The sequence below is a fragment of the Dermacentor andersoni genome, chromosome 7 (assembly GCF_023375885.2).
Source record: "Dermacentor andersoni chromosome 7, qqDerAnde1_hic_scaffold, whole genome shotgun sequence".
Taxonomy (NCBI): Eukaryota; Metazoa; Arthropoda; class Arachnida; order Ixodida; family Ixodidae; genus Dermacentor; species Dermacentor andersoni.
The window spans coordinates 140,379,435-140,396,721 of record NC_092820.1 but is presented as its reverse complement, the minus strand read 5'-3'; the positions used below and the strand labels follow the sequence as shown (position 1 = coordinate 140,396,721).

General features: G+C 43.5%; 1 protein-coding gene across 1 annotated transcript in view; it reads right to left on the bottom strand.

The window, feature by feature from the left end:
• Positions 1 to 13,057, bottom strand: part of LOC126533740 (kunitz-type serine protease inhibitor A-like) — a 31,827-nt gene extending 18,770 nt beyond the window's left edge. Inside the window, exons 1-4 of the mRNA XM_050180927.3 lie at positions 12,789 to 13,057; positions 9,633 to 9,812; positions 3,367 to 3,546; positions 2,011 to 2,187 (exon numbers count right to left, since the gene is read on the bottom strand). Coding sequence (XP_050036884.2) covers positions 2,011 to 2,187; positions 3,367 to 3,546; positions 9,633 to 9,812; positions 12,789 to 12,843 — 592 coding nt within the window. The 5' untranslated portion in view covers positions 12,844 to 13,057. The remainder of the gene's footprint in view (positions 1 to 2,010; positions 2,188 to 3,366; positions 3,547 to 9,632; positions 9,813 to 12,788) is intronic.
• Positions 13,058 to 17,287: the final 4,230 nt, after the last annotated feature.

The window sequence follows — 17,287 nt, the reverse complement described above, 5'->3', positions numbered from 1 at the left end:
CGTTGGCTCTTTCATCCTTCGCTCTACTCATTTGCTGGAATTACGCTTCAATATATCCTCTGTGGCACACGAAAAACTTCGAGAAGAGCTCGCACAAGTTATGGTGCGCAAATTTTATAAAACGCACTGCCCTCTGCTTTAAATGACATATCGCGGAGTGAAATCGACGTTACTTTATATAGCAAGTCTGAACTGAAGCATTTTATCACGGGGTAATCATTTTAAACTACACAAAATTTTCAGAAATCGCCTGCTGCAGATAACATATCATTCTAATCTTTGATAAGGATAATTTATAGAGGTGGGCATTGCTTATCCGAGAAATAAAAAGATACGTTTAAGTAATTGGAAACATGACTAATGAAATCCTATTTCATTACACTACGGGCAATAATGCAATGTGCGAATTGTAGCCGGTGAGTTTGCCAGGCGCATCCACTTGAATTTATTTTCGAGAATGACGCCAGTTTGGAGATATCCGTCATCAAACTTACCGTAAGAATGCACTGCTGTTCCACTTACTCTACAAACAACGCGCTCTTTTACGCAATGAAGCACAGAAGTAACTGGAACGTCCATCTAATTCTTCACACTGTTTGCGAAATAATATATCTTAACCAGGACTATCCTGGAGATTCGTTTGAAGTGAATATGTCTTGCAAGCTCATCGGCTAAACTTTGTCAATTGCAATAAGTACCATAAAGTAATTATTTAGGCAGGAAACTAGTAAATTTTTGTTTTGTTTTGACTTTCCAGGCTAGTAATGTCTTGCTTTTTAGATAATCTAGTTCAAGGACAAGGGTTTTGCTATTTGCGGCAGTCAATTCTTCAAAATTCCGGAAAACTTAGAAATAATGACCCCGTTCCATTGATTTGTATCCGAGAGTGGTTCTTTTTGCATCAGATATTGTTTTGTAGATCAACTATTCAACCTGCACTACGTTCACTTAAATATGCATGAAAATTTCGCGGACACTTGATAATTTCTGCCATTATTATGTTTCAAAGTGTTCCTTACGGAAGGCAGATGCGTGCTGCTATTAATGATGCACTGTGCTGGCTGACCGTGTATTTTGCTGAAATGTGAGGCACACTGTAATGCGAAATCTACTTAGCTGCTAAACCGTACAGGCTCTAGGCGGCCTTTTCGAGCTCTGTAGAGGTATTACTTTCTGGCCTTCCACTCGTTAAAGTAGAAATAAACTGTTTGATTGATCGATCGATCGATCGATCGATCAATCGATTCATTGATTAAGTGAATGAATGAATGAATGAATGAATGAATGAATGAATGAATGAACGAAACAATAAGAAGGTCGCCATAGTTCCGACAGAATATGCCCGAAACGTGTTTTAGCAAACTGTAGGACAACGTTTAGAGATCTACAGATGAGTACCTATACCAGTTATCGCAACTATATAAATGCCAGATATTAGAGCTTCATACCAGGAACAATATCAAAGATAATTTAGGTACTCCTGCAATAAAATGCTAAATATGTTCCACAGGTTTCACGAAAGATACTGACAAATCGGTAACCTACAATAGCTTTTTGTATTTCATCAATTTACTGTTTTAAATGTCTCAGTAGCTGGAGTTTACGCCATTAGGATACCGTCCCTTATTTCTCAGTTACAGAATTTTAAACGTGATGCTTCACTTGTCTTACAGCTTGGGATTTTGAAAAAGTTCAGATAAATAGAAGCCCAAAAGAATAATATGGTCTGTACGGCGAATATTCTATTAAGATGTTGTAGCGAACATTAGTCAGTGTTGCTTTAGTCGGTGTGGAGCAAAACAGTTTTATCGTTCTTATGCGCTCCTTTGGGAGCTACTGAGGCAACGCTTCCTCCTAAGTGTCTTGGGTTTGTACACTGTGCCAGTTCTGGAAAATCAAACACTTGCGGTCTAAATTGATCGGCAGCTTTGTCCAGAGAATATCACTGAGCACTATCCAAAATATGCAATGGCAATGAAAATCAGCGCTGCATAAAGTAAAGAGACTTACTCGTGCAACGACTCATGCACTGCACACACGTTGGAAAACTGTTAGCAGTGCGTGCACATTGGCCTACCGGAAGCCGCTGGCAGATGCTGAGTGTAGAATTAAAGAACCATGTGGAACGCCACCAGCACCGTTGAGGATTTGGGTCTTCGCTGCAGACGATTTTTCTCCTATATGGCGCTGCAAATGGCGCAGAAACAAGAAGTGATGAGATGAAAAATTGCTTAACGAGAAATCTTTCTAAAACACAATTTTTTTTACTTCGTACCAGTAATTAAGTCGTTGGTGCCTGAAAGGAGCACCAACATGGAGGTGTAATAAATAATACAGCAAGTTCGACTAGTCATAACTTGTACACCGGACAGATTTCAAGTACTTCAAAAGAAAGATAGAGCCGCATAGAAGTACAGAGAGAGGGCGACGGGACAGGAAGGATGCCGATATGTTGAGCTGCACGATAGCTCAGTATTCTTCCTGCGTTACCATTATTCTGCTCTCTTCTTTTATCGCGTCATCTCTTTTTTTGACTGGAAGAGCTGGAATTCCACCGTATCGTGCAGTAAGCAGCTTGCTTTGAGGATTCTTTTCAGTTAAGACATACTAAAAAAAATTCACATGTCGCTAAAGCTAAAGGGCCAAGTAACGTTGTAAAGTTGAGATTCCGCGCACCTTTAAAAGAATTGGCACCTCTGTGTCGTACAGAATGCGTGCGTTAGTTGGAAACCACAGTTGGACTCGCAACTTTAGGCTTGGCACAACAACTAACTCACATTCGTAAACGCACTTGGTATATATCTTTGAATATACATATTCAATTCAAGTTCCGAGTTAGGCAATAGGGAAACTCAATTTCACGTCATTCGCTCTCCTGGCTCGTGACGTCCGCCCTTCTGTGACGGTGACGACGAATTCTCCAGAGATGACGCACCATCTCTGGAATAGCGCCGATGAACTCGCTGAGAAGGACAGCGTAGCGGGCCAAGAGGCTTTGGTAGTGCGGTGGTCTTGCCGCGAAATAGTCCCTCGTCAACGGGCACGTGGACTTGGGAGGACTTGAACACAATAAACCGCGCACATACACACCCTTTTTTGTACACAAGCACAGTTTTTTTTTTTCAGAGACCGATGGTGCACAGTTCAACGTCGTTGGGTGCAGAATCCCTACCGTCTCGTACAAAACCTTTGTAGTTTGTGCGCGACGACGGGCGATTTCTTGCAAGAAGCAATGGCAGAAAAACGCCGGCTTCGCTGGCCGTATCTTACAAAGGGAAAATAGTTATAACGCCTATTTCCTTGGCGAGATTGACAAAAATGTTTTGGCAGCGAAAATAAAGTCTTTTTTAGTGTGTGTTTACTTACGTAGGCATGTCGCCTGACACATTCCTTCAGAATCGAATTGATTCTCATTTCCGCCACAACCGCCATAGGTGAAAATTTTGCAAGTCCTTGATCGAAAATCATAAAACCATCTTGGTATGCGGGCTCGGCAGACACCAGTTTCCGGTAGTTGCTCACAGGCATTCGGTCTTCCCCTTTGCGCTGAAAATTAATGAAGCGATTTCAGTTACCATGAAACTGTCGAGATCAATGAAGTCTATTTGTTGTTTATGGAAATAAAAGGCTGTTCTTTGTACATGGTGCTTCTGCAATAATATTTTTGATAATGCGCACGTGGAATGTTCAGAATGGCAAAGAGAAAACGTTTTTGGGGCAAGATTAGAGAAGAATGACACATAAAGATATCACATCTCACTTTGTGTCACACTTGAAGGAAGAAAAATGTATGAGTTGAAGGCTCAAGATAAAATATATGGCAGAAATTACGGTAAATTCGAAGAAAAGGTATGATCGTGACATGACCAAAATGATTGCGCGAACATTTGAGCGGGTGATCTTGTGTCCACGTGAAGACAAATGTGGAGGTAGACCAGTTAAAAATTGAAGAATTTGAAATAGGAACGGGTCTATCGTAGAATTATGCAACACTTTATTTCTAAGTGTTATTCCGACATTTAAACTTTTTTCTAGATCAGTTGTCACAGTGAGATATTTCAACGAGTAGAAAGGGAATTTAAAATCACTCGTCACAGTGGCACATTGGGGCGAGGGCTGAGGCGTTGTGGAAGCGCCGATCCAGTGTTACAGGTAAAAATTTGATTGACAGCCATGGTTCAATGTTTTCGAATCGTAGCTTTCTAAAGAAGAATTGCCTGTTCTTACGAGCTGTTATTTCTATCAAAGTATCGCGGTATTTAAGTTTTGTCAACGTCATTATGCAAAGATGATAAACATCTCTTGCTGCTCTAAATTAGGAAGAGTAGCCCGCGGTCTTCCCACAAAAATTTCTTATAAGTACAATTCACGACTCGACACAGCCGTAGCTATACAGCATACGAATGGGCAGAATAATATTCAAATGAAAATGGTCGTGCTTTCGCAAAATGCAGCATCGTTCTTCTCACAAGATTGCACCATGCGAAATGTACTTCATATGTAACTTCCTTTTTTTGTCAAATAACTAACACGCCTTTTGACTGGCTCTTTTGAAAGCTGCATAAAGCTTGTCATGAAGCTTTAGACAATATTGTGGTGAGTGCAATGCAGGGTAATGTGTGCTATTCAAGCCCCGTGAAAAATCATATTTTCCGTGTTGCAACTTATCATACGCGCATGGCACGGTCACTAGGGCGGTAGAAATGACAGTCTTAGCTATAGCCGAATTTATCACGCATGTGAATGCATAATGCTAGGCAATGATATCACTAGGGCTGAGAATGCTATGAACTGAATAAGTCTTTGCCTGTGTACAGAAGAAGCAGGCTCCTACGTATATCTACACTTCTATCGCACTGCCGATCTTCAATATAGTGCGATTTTTAAAGCCGTATCAAGGCGTGTTAAATAAATTGAGCTGCGTTAATAATTTGTTTGAAAACAAAAATGAATTCGCAAATGTCCGATCAGTAGGAGGAAGCTACGGTTATGGCTGAAGAGTCTTTTTACACTTAAGTACACCACACCAGGAAGGGCAGCGTCATTGCCTAATATCTAAAAGAAAATGAAATTAAAATAAAAATTAGGAAATTTAGTGCCGTCCTTACTTTGGTCATAAAATTATGAAATATAGCCAGTAGCCTAAAGATCACAAGAAAATTCACAACTCTGGCTATTAGAAGAGCAGCGTAAATTTGCAACAGAGATAGAAGGGACAGAGGACCTCGACCTGCCTCTTTTCTCCATGTGTACTGTCCTACGTGTTGGCTGTAGGCGCAGGACTAGGTATGTAGCACTCATCAATGAAATTCTATAGAAAAAACTGCCGACTTGCAGCACCGGCATGAGCCCATCGCTCTCTGCTGGTCTTCAAGGACCTTTTGATGCCAACTTGGGTAACTGGGTATGTTTGAGTAAGCGCACCTAGCTGGTCAGTCAACGTCTTTAATGCTGACTTGGGTCACTAGGTACGTGCCAGTAGGTGTGTGCCGCTCTTCAATGGACGTGTTGACATTGACTTGGGTAACTAGGTGTGTGCCATCTGCAAGCGAGAGAACAGTTCTCAGCGTTCACAGGCACCGGCTCGCCACACTTCTCGTCTCGGAAGCCACGCGTGGGTTTCTCGGCAGGGCCACTAGATGGCGTGGCGTGTCCAGAAAGAAGCGCAAGAGAGGAGCCCGGTTGCCGGATGATGTAGTTCCCAGCGTTCGCTCGCACCGGCGCACCATGCGTTTCGGAGGCCAAGTGCAGGCTTTGCGGCGGCGGCGCCAGGTGGCGCCGCGTGTTCTTCAAGAAGCGCGAAAAACAAATCCCGCTGCAGTACATGGCTCATGCATAACTTGTTTCGATGGTGGCAATTCGTTGTGTCGCGATATTTAGTCAATGCTAAGCGCTCTACCACCGACAGCTATCGTGAGATAGTTATTATCGCATTTATGTTCGAATAAATAGGGGTGCACTTTAAGGATTTTTTTGTTGGAATGCGTACATTATTGTAGCTCCGAGAAATACTGGCCTAGTTTCAGAGTTTTAGAGGCATTCAACACACAATTGTTGATGAAGCAAATTTTGACGTAATTTCGCACCATTTAGGGGGGGGGAGGGGTTGCGCACACAACTGGGGTTCCACAAATACTGGCGTAGCTTCATCATTTCTCGCAGAAAATATCTAGCGTATTGTTGCTCCAAGAAACACCGTCCTATTTTGTCAGGGTTTAGGAAGCAGTGTGCGCAGAATTCTTAAGTGGCGCTCTTCATTTCACGGCACTCACTGTCAAATTTGCACACAGTTGTTGCTCAAACGTCTGCTCGCGTTGGCAAAAAGCCTTCTCGGCACGGCTATCGTATGCATTAACGCGATAGCGTCAAGGGCGCCCGTGTCGCCAAAAGTCCGGCGTTGGCATCTTGCGTCCGGCTTCCAGCGTCGGCCATTGTTTCGGCAAAAACAACTTCGAACCATGCATATCCATGCCCTCCATGTGGCACAAAAAAGTTGCTGGAATATTGACTTTTTCGAGCTAAAACACGGAGAAAAATTGTTAAAGTACAACTTGCACACAAGCTATAAATATGATAGCATCGGATTGTAACTTGAAAATACGAGATAACATAATTCTGTTGCGCGTAAACTAAAAGAAAGAAGAAAGCAAAAGGCGCTTTTCCAGAGTTTCTACGAATCACAGATTGGCAGTGGCGTGCCAGCTTTGCACACGCTAATCTCAAAGGCCATAAAGCGGCGCGCCTGGTTTCTTGCAACACCTCCAGATGGCACTCGCCTCCGCCGAATCGCGGCCCACGCAAGCGGCTGCGTTTCTACCAGAAGCTTCGCCTGCCTGCGCAGAGTTCGCCACCAGCGTTTCCCGGTAAACATTACGGTTACATACGCTCCAGTTTCCAGGAAGCGTAAGAAGCAGTAAGGGATCTTTGATTACTCTCGCGCTTAACCAATAAAGGCGAAGCTTAAGCGTCCTCCAAGTTTTTTGATGGTGCATTTGAAGGCAGGAAAGAAGGTGCCAGTTCAGAGTTCTTCTTTTACGGCTAGGACAACAGAGTGCCGATGCTTGGCAGTACTACGAGTTGTCACTATGATACTTGTGAAGTAGTCTAAACCCCGTGTAACTGATAAACTAGCTTGTGGCATGCTACAAGTGACTATATTTGCAGGGTTTGTGCGAGACGTGGCAATGTTTTTTTTAAATAGAGCTTTGCATTATTGAAACAATATTTCCGGACATCACTTGCAGGGCATGCTGCGTAAGCAGCGGGGCACATGCTGCTGACGGAGCTGTCGGCGGAGTACTTAGAGAAATGGCGTACCAGAATCATAAATTCACACGTGAGTCAGTCGTGCCTGCTACGCGAGCCAAGCAATTTAACAACGCGATCACATCACGCAGGCTCTACCGGACAAGTTCGCAATTACACGACTGGAGCTCACTCGCGGAATGCGCAGGCATACTCTCAACTCCGAAGCTTGCCTGCATTGCCCAAGCAGTGGAAGCGAGAGCCTTCTTCACTGGGCCTTTTTTTTTTCAGGGTACAAGTGTTGCGCTTAAAAATGACGCGGAGCAAGGAAACTGGTTCCTAATACGACAAACATATATACACGCTTTCTATAACTATTTCTGGTGACCAAACTCCTCAACCCAGTCATTAAAACTTGCCCATAAGAGTTCGCGAGCATGAGCCACATTTAAGAAACACGCGACTGTACTCACTTGATCCAACACTAAGTCTTCGAGCGCCATCACAGCTTCGCCGTAGAGACGCCACGCTTTTATATCGACTTTGGTTGGGCGTTGCCTTTACTAAAGCCTATGCATTCCGCATAGGGATGACCGACAGCCCAACCTGTGACCACTGCGGCCATGAAGAATCAATTGGCCATATTTTGTGTGCCTGCCCGCAGTACAGTACACAGAGGGCATGCCTTCGCCACGAACTTGACCAACTGGACGACCAAGCGCTATCCGAAAAAAGAATTCTACAACATCGAAAGGACCTACCGTCACAGAAGAAGGCCGTGCAAGCGCTATTGCGCTTTTTGCGATCTACCGGCCTGTGTGAACGACTTTAACTGGAACGCCTTTTGTGTGTGTGTGCCTCCATGTGTGCGTGTTTTTTTTTCCTTTTTTTTTTGCGTTTTCCTCCCTGTCATCTTTCTAACCCCTATCCCCCATCCCCAGTGTAGGGTGGCAAACCGGAGACTCACATCTGGTTTAGCTCCCTACCTTTCCTCTTCATTCTCTCTCTCTCTCTTTGACTGGCTTAATTTTTGTGTTGATTGCAGCATACGTGCGAGGAGATGAGCTGAATTGATGAATTATTGATGATAGCAAATTGCTAAGACAGCTTTGTCTTTAAAACGCAGGCATACTTATAAGGAGACGCCTAGAGTTGCGCCACATGCGGAAACTCTGCTTGTTGTGCCCATGTCAATGCCATCTAATAGAAAACGTTGCCTGGATAACACGATTTTGGGCTCGATTTAGTAGCCTATTGAGCCAGTCTCTCAAGTTATCGAATAAATTGTTATGATCATGTACGTAGCTACGCCGTGCCGTACGCTTGGGTAGCAGCTTTCGTGGAATGTTTTATTGACACTTTCATTTTATCGCAGGGAATGCAGCCTTCAGATAATACTCGTTTGATTGAGTTCCATCCACAGGCTATCAAGCAAAGTGCATAGGTTTGAAGCGGAATGCAATTGCGCCTTTGAATACGTCAGAAAGGCAGAAATTACTTGCACGACTAATTAAACACTAATGCACCTATAAGGATTACTTTACAACACATATTAGAATTAACTAAATGTAGGCGGTGAGTTCGGAACGCGCATCTAATTGAAGAAATTTTCACATTGACATCAGTTTTGAGATATTTATTCCCAAAATATGCAATGAAACACATGGACGGCCCTTTACATTTGCGCTTCAATGCGTAAAATGGCGGTTTGTTAAAAAAAAAAAAATTCTGCATGAGTTGAGAAAGAAACGAATTAAGAAAAAAAAAAAAACGGAAGAATGAAAACAAAAGAACTGCAAAAATAGTGCTTCTTACCGCAAATTCTACGTAGCTTACCTGGAAACCCATGTGTTCCTTAGAGGTACTTGCAAATTGGACATGCTTTGCAAACCAATTGGCTACAATTCGTAAATTGTAATATGTGCCATAAAGTATTAAATGAAAAGAGTTAAATATTGCATTTTTGTAAACTATTTCAATATGCACTTCGATATCTCTGGCGAGTATGTCCGGCATTGCCAGTATTTCCGCTCAAGGACTACAATTATGATATCTGGCACAGGAGATCTTTCAGAATTGTAATGTCTAAAAAGCACTCCGTCTATATCTTTGTGATTTCGTTGGTCAAGGAATACGCGCTCACTTCAGTGTGCGGTTCTCAATAATACTTGACTTCCATGAATACTCAAGTAGCCTTTGCTAATTTTTCGTGCATTGTGACAGTACAACATGAATTGGCTCGGTCAGTTTCCTTTGTGAATTATCAGGCATCAAAAAGAAAGAAGTACTCGAACGCGGAAGGTACCACTCAATATATTGTGTATTGCCTTGGTCACAATAACAAGAATAATCGTTTATCGCAGGGAAACGACGATAATTAAACTTACGTAAACACGTCGCTTCGCACATTCTTTGCGTGTCGAATCGATTCTCGTTTCCACCGCAGCCGCCATAGGTGAATTCTTCACAGGAGTAAGTTCGAGGATTATAAAACCAGGCTGGTATACGGGCTCGGCAGGGGCCAGTTACGGGCGGTTGATGGCAGATGGTTGGCCTTCGCATTTGACCTGAAAAATTATGAAGTCTCGTTAACACGACTACGCGAATGCCGTCATCTGTTAGCTCGTCCCTATGATTTGGGGTGATTGGGAGTGCTCTATTGTGTACACTGACTAGAAGAATATTTTACAGTTTAAGTACGAGAATTACTACTGAGATCTTTTCAGTGGGCCCTATGAGAAAATGAAAAAAAAAATAGTAGCCCCGATTGGTTTGCTTTTTTGTGGTTAGGTGGCTGCTGAAACGGTAGAAAACTTTATTTAGTCCAAATTGAATACTGCAGCGTTGCAAAGGACAATTTATGATTAGATCGTATTACTGGCATCTGCTTTAGGCACCGATTATTTAATGTCGTTGCAGTTCATACTGCCGCATACTGAATACGTGATTCTAGCTGGAAAAACTTGGTGGACTAGTGTAATAGTGGTGGGCTTTGCTTTCTTACTAAAGAGTAGGAGTTCCAAAGTATTGGGGCCCCATTCAAGTAGTATCGCTGCCACCACGCACGCATCATGTGCTAGTGGCATTTCGTGTTTGCAACGGGCACGCCATATTTCTAACATAGCGCGATGCCGAATGCTGGTTCCAAAAGCTTTGCGTCAACAAACATGACGGCATCCACTGAAGCAACGGTTCTCGCCTAGTAACACACTGGCTTAATTTCTGAATAATGGGGCTCGTTCTCAAGAAGCAAATGCTGGTGCAGGCTGTTTTTACTCTCTCATCTCACACACGACGCAAGCACTGAAAAGTAAATCACTGCTGCTTCCGAGATGGGTCGTCTGTTTGATAGCTAGTGAGCCTAAATCGGTATGTTCTCAGCTGCCGTACCGAAATTTGCGTTTTTTTTCGGCTGATGATGCTAACAAGTTGCTCGCGTAGAACTAAGTGCAATATATTGTTTAATGGGGATCGCTGCCTAATACCGCTGAACATCTTTTCCGAAAAAAAAAACACGAACGTGTGCCAAAGAAAAGCACGCAAGAACGGAGGTTTAGCGGGGTGCTGTAGACTTCGCTTCATCGATAGCATTTCGCCGTATTAGCCACCCGCACGACACACAATACAAGTTTCTGGTTTGCATCGCGGATGTGCGCAACAGAAGTTATGCCATAAATAGGAGTGTTCAGCCATAAGAAATATTTAACGAAGTTTTAGGAGTAGCCTATATTAAAGCGAGAAAATGTCGTGAACCAGTGGCATGATGCGGCGAGACGCCTACCACTTCAAGATGCTCACGCTAGTTAACCCAGTCAGTGCCTTCAAGTGGCATTACTTTTTGTCGTTTGCATTTTCAGAGGTTGCACTTCGCTGTCTCCATCTTTAAGCGGTGCCCGGGATATCTTCGCTGCTGTTGATTAATTACCCACTGCAGGGAATTTGTGTGTAATGCGGAACTTTACGATCGAAATTCGTGCTTTGAGGGGAAGACGACGCAAGCTATCGTTTGAGCATTCGGCTGTCTTCTCTCACCTTAATCGTCGTGATCTTTTTTCTTAGACACAATCGTCCCTACGTGGTCGAGACACCGCGATTGTCCTTTTAGTATTCCTGAACGCGGTCAGAAGCCCTTTAAGATACTGCCTTTTTTGTGCCTTTTTTTCAAAGCTGACGACATAAAGACTACGGCTGCTCTATTTAGGTGGGATGGTGCTACGAGAATGTCCCGTGAATTGGACCATTGTGCCACCGCGTTAGAATATAAGTGCGTTCCTAACATGAATTTCGAAATTAAAGTGGGCAATTCCTTGAACTAATCCTGCATTTTTTACTCTTCGAATGTATTCTCGCCCGTCCCCTCTGCAATGTACAATTATGTACCTTGAGGGTATCACAAATAAAAAAAAAAGTGGGCAATATCAAGTGGCGCTATTTGCCTGGAAGTTGATTCGAGAAGTGTACAGTCACTTGACAACTCCTGATAGAAAAAAAAGACTGAGGAGAGAATATAACGTTTAGTGCAATATTTAGAGTTTTGTTGAAGCCACATTACGCGTAAGGGCTGGCGGCTGATGCTATCCTGGACAAGCAAAACTTGGAAAATGGTACAATATCTCACTAAAAACTACGTCACTACTATGGCTACTCGGGACGCAAGAGGACCGAGTCTTTTTAAGACGCTTGCAGTAGAATAGCGAATGAGACAAGGAAAAATGGTTGCAGTTTCAAATAATGAAATACCATTACACCCACGGTACTTCAGCGTGCGAAATACAGCGTACTATGGAGTCATTAAAATTTCAATTCATATAAATTTTGCGATTTTCAGAAAAGAATAGTGTCCTTATTTATGCCATAGTTCGCACTATAGAAATCTTATTGCAAGCAAACATGCGCTATTTTATTGTAATTTCCACATATTCCCCGCCTTAATCGAATTTTTTTCAATTTGTTACATTGGAACACTAAAGAAACAGAAATAAATGAGTAAAAGCAGTACTCAACGGGCCATAGCAAAGCATGCCGAAACATAGGATATCGGATGCATATGGCTGCGCAATTCTGTAAGCCTAATATGATTTCGACCATCCCTCACGAAGGAGGTGCTTACGTAGACGGCATTCGTACGGTGGATGAACAACTGCAAGAATTGTATCTAATCTCACATCATACAATAATGTGATGTGTAAGTTATAATGTAATGTATTATGTATACAAAAACCGAAATATCTGCATTGAACTGTGGAAGCACTTGGAGCACCCACGTAGCCACAGTTTAGCGTATAGGCGAGGAACAAATGGAAGTTCAACACGTAAAGGGATATGTTACGTGGGCTGCACAACGACATGGCATTTGAACAGGATTGCTGTGAACTGACGCTTCATTTTTTGTGACTGACTGAGTTGTCAAATTGCACCTTCTCATCCTATATGTCACGTATGCTTCTTTTGGCGGAAAAACATTTGCTATGGCAGACTTCGCCATGTGAGAAATAAAGTTATCCTTTCGTGAGTTTACTATCCAGTAAAAAACGGCCACTTACCATGCGCAGAAACCACGCAGAATGTAAGGACAAAAACAGTGATAGGAAGTTTCATGGCTATCTCCTTGAATCACTGGAGCTGAGAGGAACCTTGGAAATCTTACAGATACGAACTTCTGTGTAAGGCCCTATATGGAGGATCTTCTCTCCTTCTCTTCTCTATTCCCTTCCTCACGCAGAGTAGCATGTCAGAGATGTCTATACGCCGGCTAAAATCTACGCCTTTCACTAACGGGTTCTGTATCTCTCTCTTTTTCTGTAAAAATATATTTCTACTGATGATTTCGCAATCAAGAAACGTCGCTTAGCTAACAATGGTTCTACATGTGTTCGTGAATGTGGATACAATGCCTGCTTTGTGAACAACCGTCGCAGCGTCAGAGCTTTCAAGGCGCCTCTGCTGCACGTATTCGCAAATAGCGTTCTTTTACAGCAAAGTTGTAAGCGTCTCGGGGGTCGGCATTCTTCGTGTCCGTCCGTGAAAAAAAGAGTCACACACCTGCGCTGCGCACCCAGCACTGTCACATGTAAGCTGGAGGAGCGGCTACATAGGAGCTCCATTGTCGGCACCACGCACTACATGTGTTTGCGGCGAAGTATCTTCACGTCCTTTTCACGACAACGATCTCAACTGTCCGCTCGGTGTCAACGGTGAGCTGCGGGTTGCCCTGCATAGCCGTCTGCTGAGTCCTATGTGCATACATTCATGCGAATCACGCATGCAACGCACAGAACAGCGTATGCTCCAATAAAGAACAAGCTCGAAACAAGCATCTATCATCATCAGCAAGGACACGCGACCGCGTAAGCAAGCAAAAATGTAATGTTTCATACCCCCGTAAGCAAGAAAAAGAAAATGTATGGGCTCATACGCCAGTAAAGCTGAGGTTACGAGTCCTCAGCAAAGTGAACCGAACAGCGCACACACTTATTGAAATAAGCCATGCAACACAGAGAACACCATACGTTTCAATAAAGAAAAAAAGTTCCAAATCCGCATCCTAACCATCAATTTTCAGTGCCGGGACGGCGAAGAAGAAGGAAATGAACTTTATTAAAAAAGAAAGAAATGGTCCGGCAGTTCTGGTTGTGGTGGCCTCAGGCTGCGGCTCGAAGTCCTTGGGATTGGGCTTCGAAGTTTTGAGAGCCGCCTCCCAGCGGCGGCGGCGCCGTGGGAGAAGGTCCTCTGTGGCCCCCGCAGCCGGGGCGGCGTCGGGTAGGAGAGAGCTCGATGCTTCCTGTACGCTGCGAACGGCCGTGTTTATGGACGCATCGCGAAGGCGGTGGTTTAAGTACCGTTGTTGCCAATGTTGTTGATGACTCAATTTTTAATGCGACAGTGTTAAGTGCCCCGTGTCACAAAAAATCCGTTGTCGGCATGCGGTGTAGACGAAGCACTTGATATACTAAATAGAGCCACTTTCTCCACTACCACTACAGTGCTTGATACGTTGGCGTCACGGGCATAGCGCAAAAGCCTGCAGGTCGGTTGCTCGATACCGGCTATGCGGAGGGAATCATGCCCGTACACCACGTCCATTGCTTTCTTTATTCCCCCAGGTCCAGAAAGAAACTTAAGATATGGGGGTTAGCCCGCACCACCTTTAACTATAATGTGCATAAAGATAAATCTAAAATAAATGAATAGGGCCTACAATAACAGCCCAAATGCATTTTAAGAAAGCACCACTAAACAAAAATAAAAAAATTTGAAGCTAAGCCTGGAGGATACTGTCAGGAACACAAATGTATTTGCAATGCTGCACACCCTGCAGACTATTCGAACTGTTCTGCGAAGGAACGATAATTACGAAAACTTGAAGCGATCGAACGCTGGCGATGGTCAGTAAGGAAGCCGTTACTGAGATAGTTCAGGCAAGAGTCCAATGCTATGCAGGTGTAACAGCTTCACGTGTCACACCGCCGGTATAGATGTTTCTCTATCTGAGTCTATAGAAGAGGTAGTAGAGGAAGCTACCCAAAAGGTTGTGGAAACCCCATCTTGAGACAAATATTCTTGCGTCCTCGAAACAAAAGCTGTTGATTCAGCTGGCGCAGGTTATCGGTGCAGCTTCTACCAAAATTCATGCATCCCAGTTTCTGAGTGTTCTGAAATTAGCCCAATCGTCACCCAATGCGGTAGGTGACACTCCTTGCGCGGGACCTTCTGCTCATGGAGAGAGCAGACGGAACTGGAGCCTCTAACGACTATATGAACGATAATGAACACTTCCAGGATGTGGAGATCAAACTCTTCAGTCTGAATCACAACCAGATCTTCTACCATATAAATTGCTCCTGTGTCAAAAACTGAAGAAAAATCAGTAAAAGAACCTCTGCAAGAACGACTTCTTGAAAGAGAGTATTCTGGATAAGACAGTATCCGGTACCGCTCTATCTTCAACATAGGCTCATTAAAAATATTTCATTGGAATTGCCTTTCGATTGTTTCGGCTACAACAGATTTATCACATATCTCTTCTTAAATGTTACCAGACATACTTGTCTTTCAAGAAACCTCACTTTGAAATGGTCAAAAATTTTGCCTAAAAATTTATCGGTTATTTCTTTCGTATCGGTTTGCCAGAGGCGGTGGTGGTGTTTGCTTAGGTTTCAACTAAACTTAGCCACAATGCCACGATATCATATGATGTATATCTACTGAATGCGGAATTTCAGCATTAGACAATATACCTAAAATGCTCCCGTTTTTGTGTTAGGGAAATTATATTTCCCAGCAGAAGTGCAGAGTACCAGATCTTTAGACAGCTCATCAGCTTCCTGCAGAAAAGTCATAATGCTAGCCTGTGACTAATTCTCACCATGTGTCTTGGAGTTTTAAAACTTATTTAGGTGAAAAACGGCTGTGGGAATTCATTCTTGATAGTAATGTTGTCTTAAATCAATAGTTGCTGCGATTTGTCACAGTCAGTCTCAATCGGCGACAGATCTCACTTTCTCCAGCTCGTATTTAACTACATCTACGCGGAATACGATAGACTGTTATTATAACCAAACAATGATTGCTGGCACTCCGCCTCCCTTAGCCGGAAGCCTAAGACATGCTTCAATGTCACAGTTACTAATGTCGGGTACTTGAATTAATCTAGCCACTTTGTTAACCTTAAACAACAGATCTTCGTTCTCGTTGTAAGGGAGACGATGAAGATGTAATATTCTTTCTGCTTCCTACTTCTAGTTTCTTTAGATCAGCGTTCCGCTGTTTCAGACTGCCTTCGTCGTGCGTGCATTCGACTGTTTCAACTCTGTTGCGTAGGTACGCAAGTTCTTTGTCCTGACTGCCAAGAAGCTTCATTATGCTGTCAGAGTGATCCGACATAGTGTGTACCGACTCTTCTATGTGGTTCACCTGCTGCCTCAGCGGCACAATAGAGTCAAGTTTTCTGCACTGCTCGGGAAATGCAGCAGCAACATTTAGATATTCGAGGCTAGAGGCTGCGCTTGATGTGCCACTGCGCATAGCACTAGTTTTACGTGTAGGGCAGACGAATGCTTTGCGGAAAGCGGCGGTTTTTATTTTTGCAGAATGGTCGGTTATGCCAGAGCAAACCTCAAAGCGATAGGAATAGTTACATTCGTTGCATTTTAAAGCGCTGTCAGTGGGATCTATAGGCTTGCTAAAGCAGAAACAAATGTCTGACTGGGGGCCAGCCTTCCCAATAAACGCCCCAGGCAGCAAAACTACAAACTTGGCAACCGCAATGACGTAAGAATGAAGTGGGTGCAGGGAAAGAAATAAATGTGTACAAACCTGGAAAAATAAGTTCGCATGCTTAAAAGATGCGTCCGGTGCCTGTCACTACTGCTGCCAAACTGTCGTGATGGAGAGCGACGCGTCTTCGCAGTTCTCACGTGATGCACACGGTTGATGGCACAGCAAAGCTTCGGCAGATAAACTTGGACACGTGAAAAAACTTTTCAGTCCTTCAGCCATAGAATTACTCCCGTCGCCGCATTTTAACGTGGAAGAAACTCGCGGCAGCAAAAGGGCGGGAATGAACGTGTCAGCGGAACAGGAACCAACCTGAAAAAATAAGTTCGGATGCTTAAAAGATACGTCCGGTGCCTGTCACTGCTGCTGCCAGACTGTTCATTTGTAAGAACAAAACTGGCATGTAAGAACGAAACAGAGCCAAGTGGACGCACCTTGAAACTCCGCTCAATTGGTCCGGCCAGACCTACGTGCTACGTGTAACGAGTCGGTTCGAGTTTTATTTAACAGACCCAGGCATTAAGCCGGAGCCAGAAACAAAACCATCTGCAACCCAAAGCACAATTTATATAAAAAACGGTAAATATTGCCGAGTGGCGTGATTGCAATAAGAGCATAATGGCTCAACAGCATACACTAAATGGCTAACATAATTCAAACATAACCACACTGCATATTCGAAATGGCACAAACGTATGGACAAACTGTAAAGCTGACAGCCGTAAGTGCTTCGGGCTAAGTATAGAATCCGGCTTCTTCTCAACAA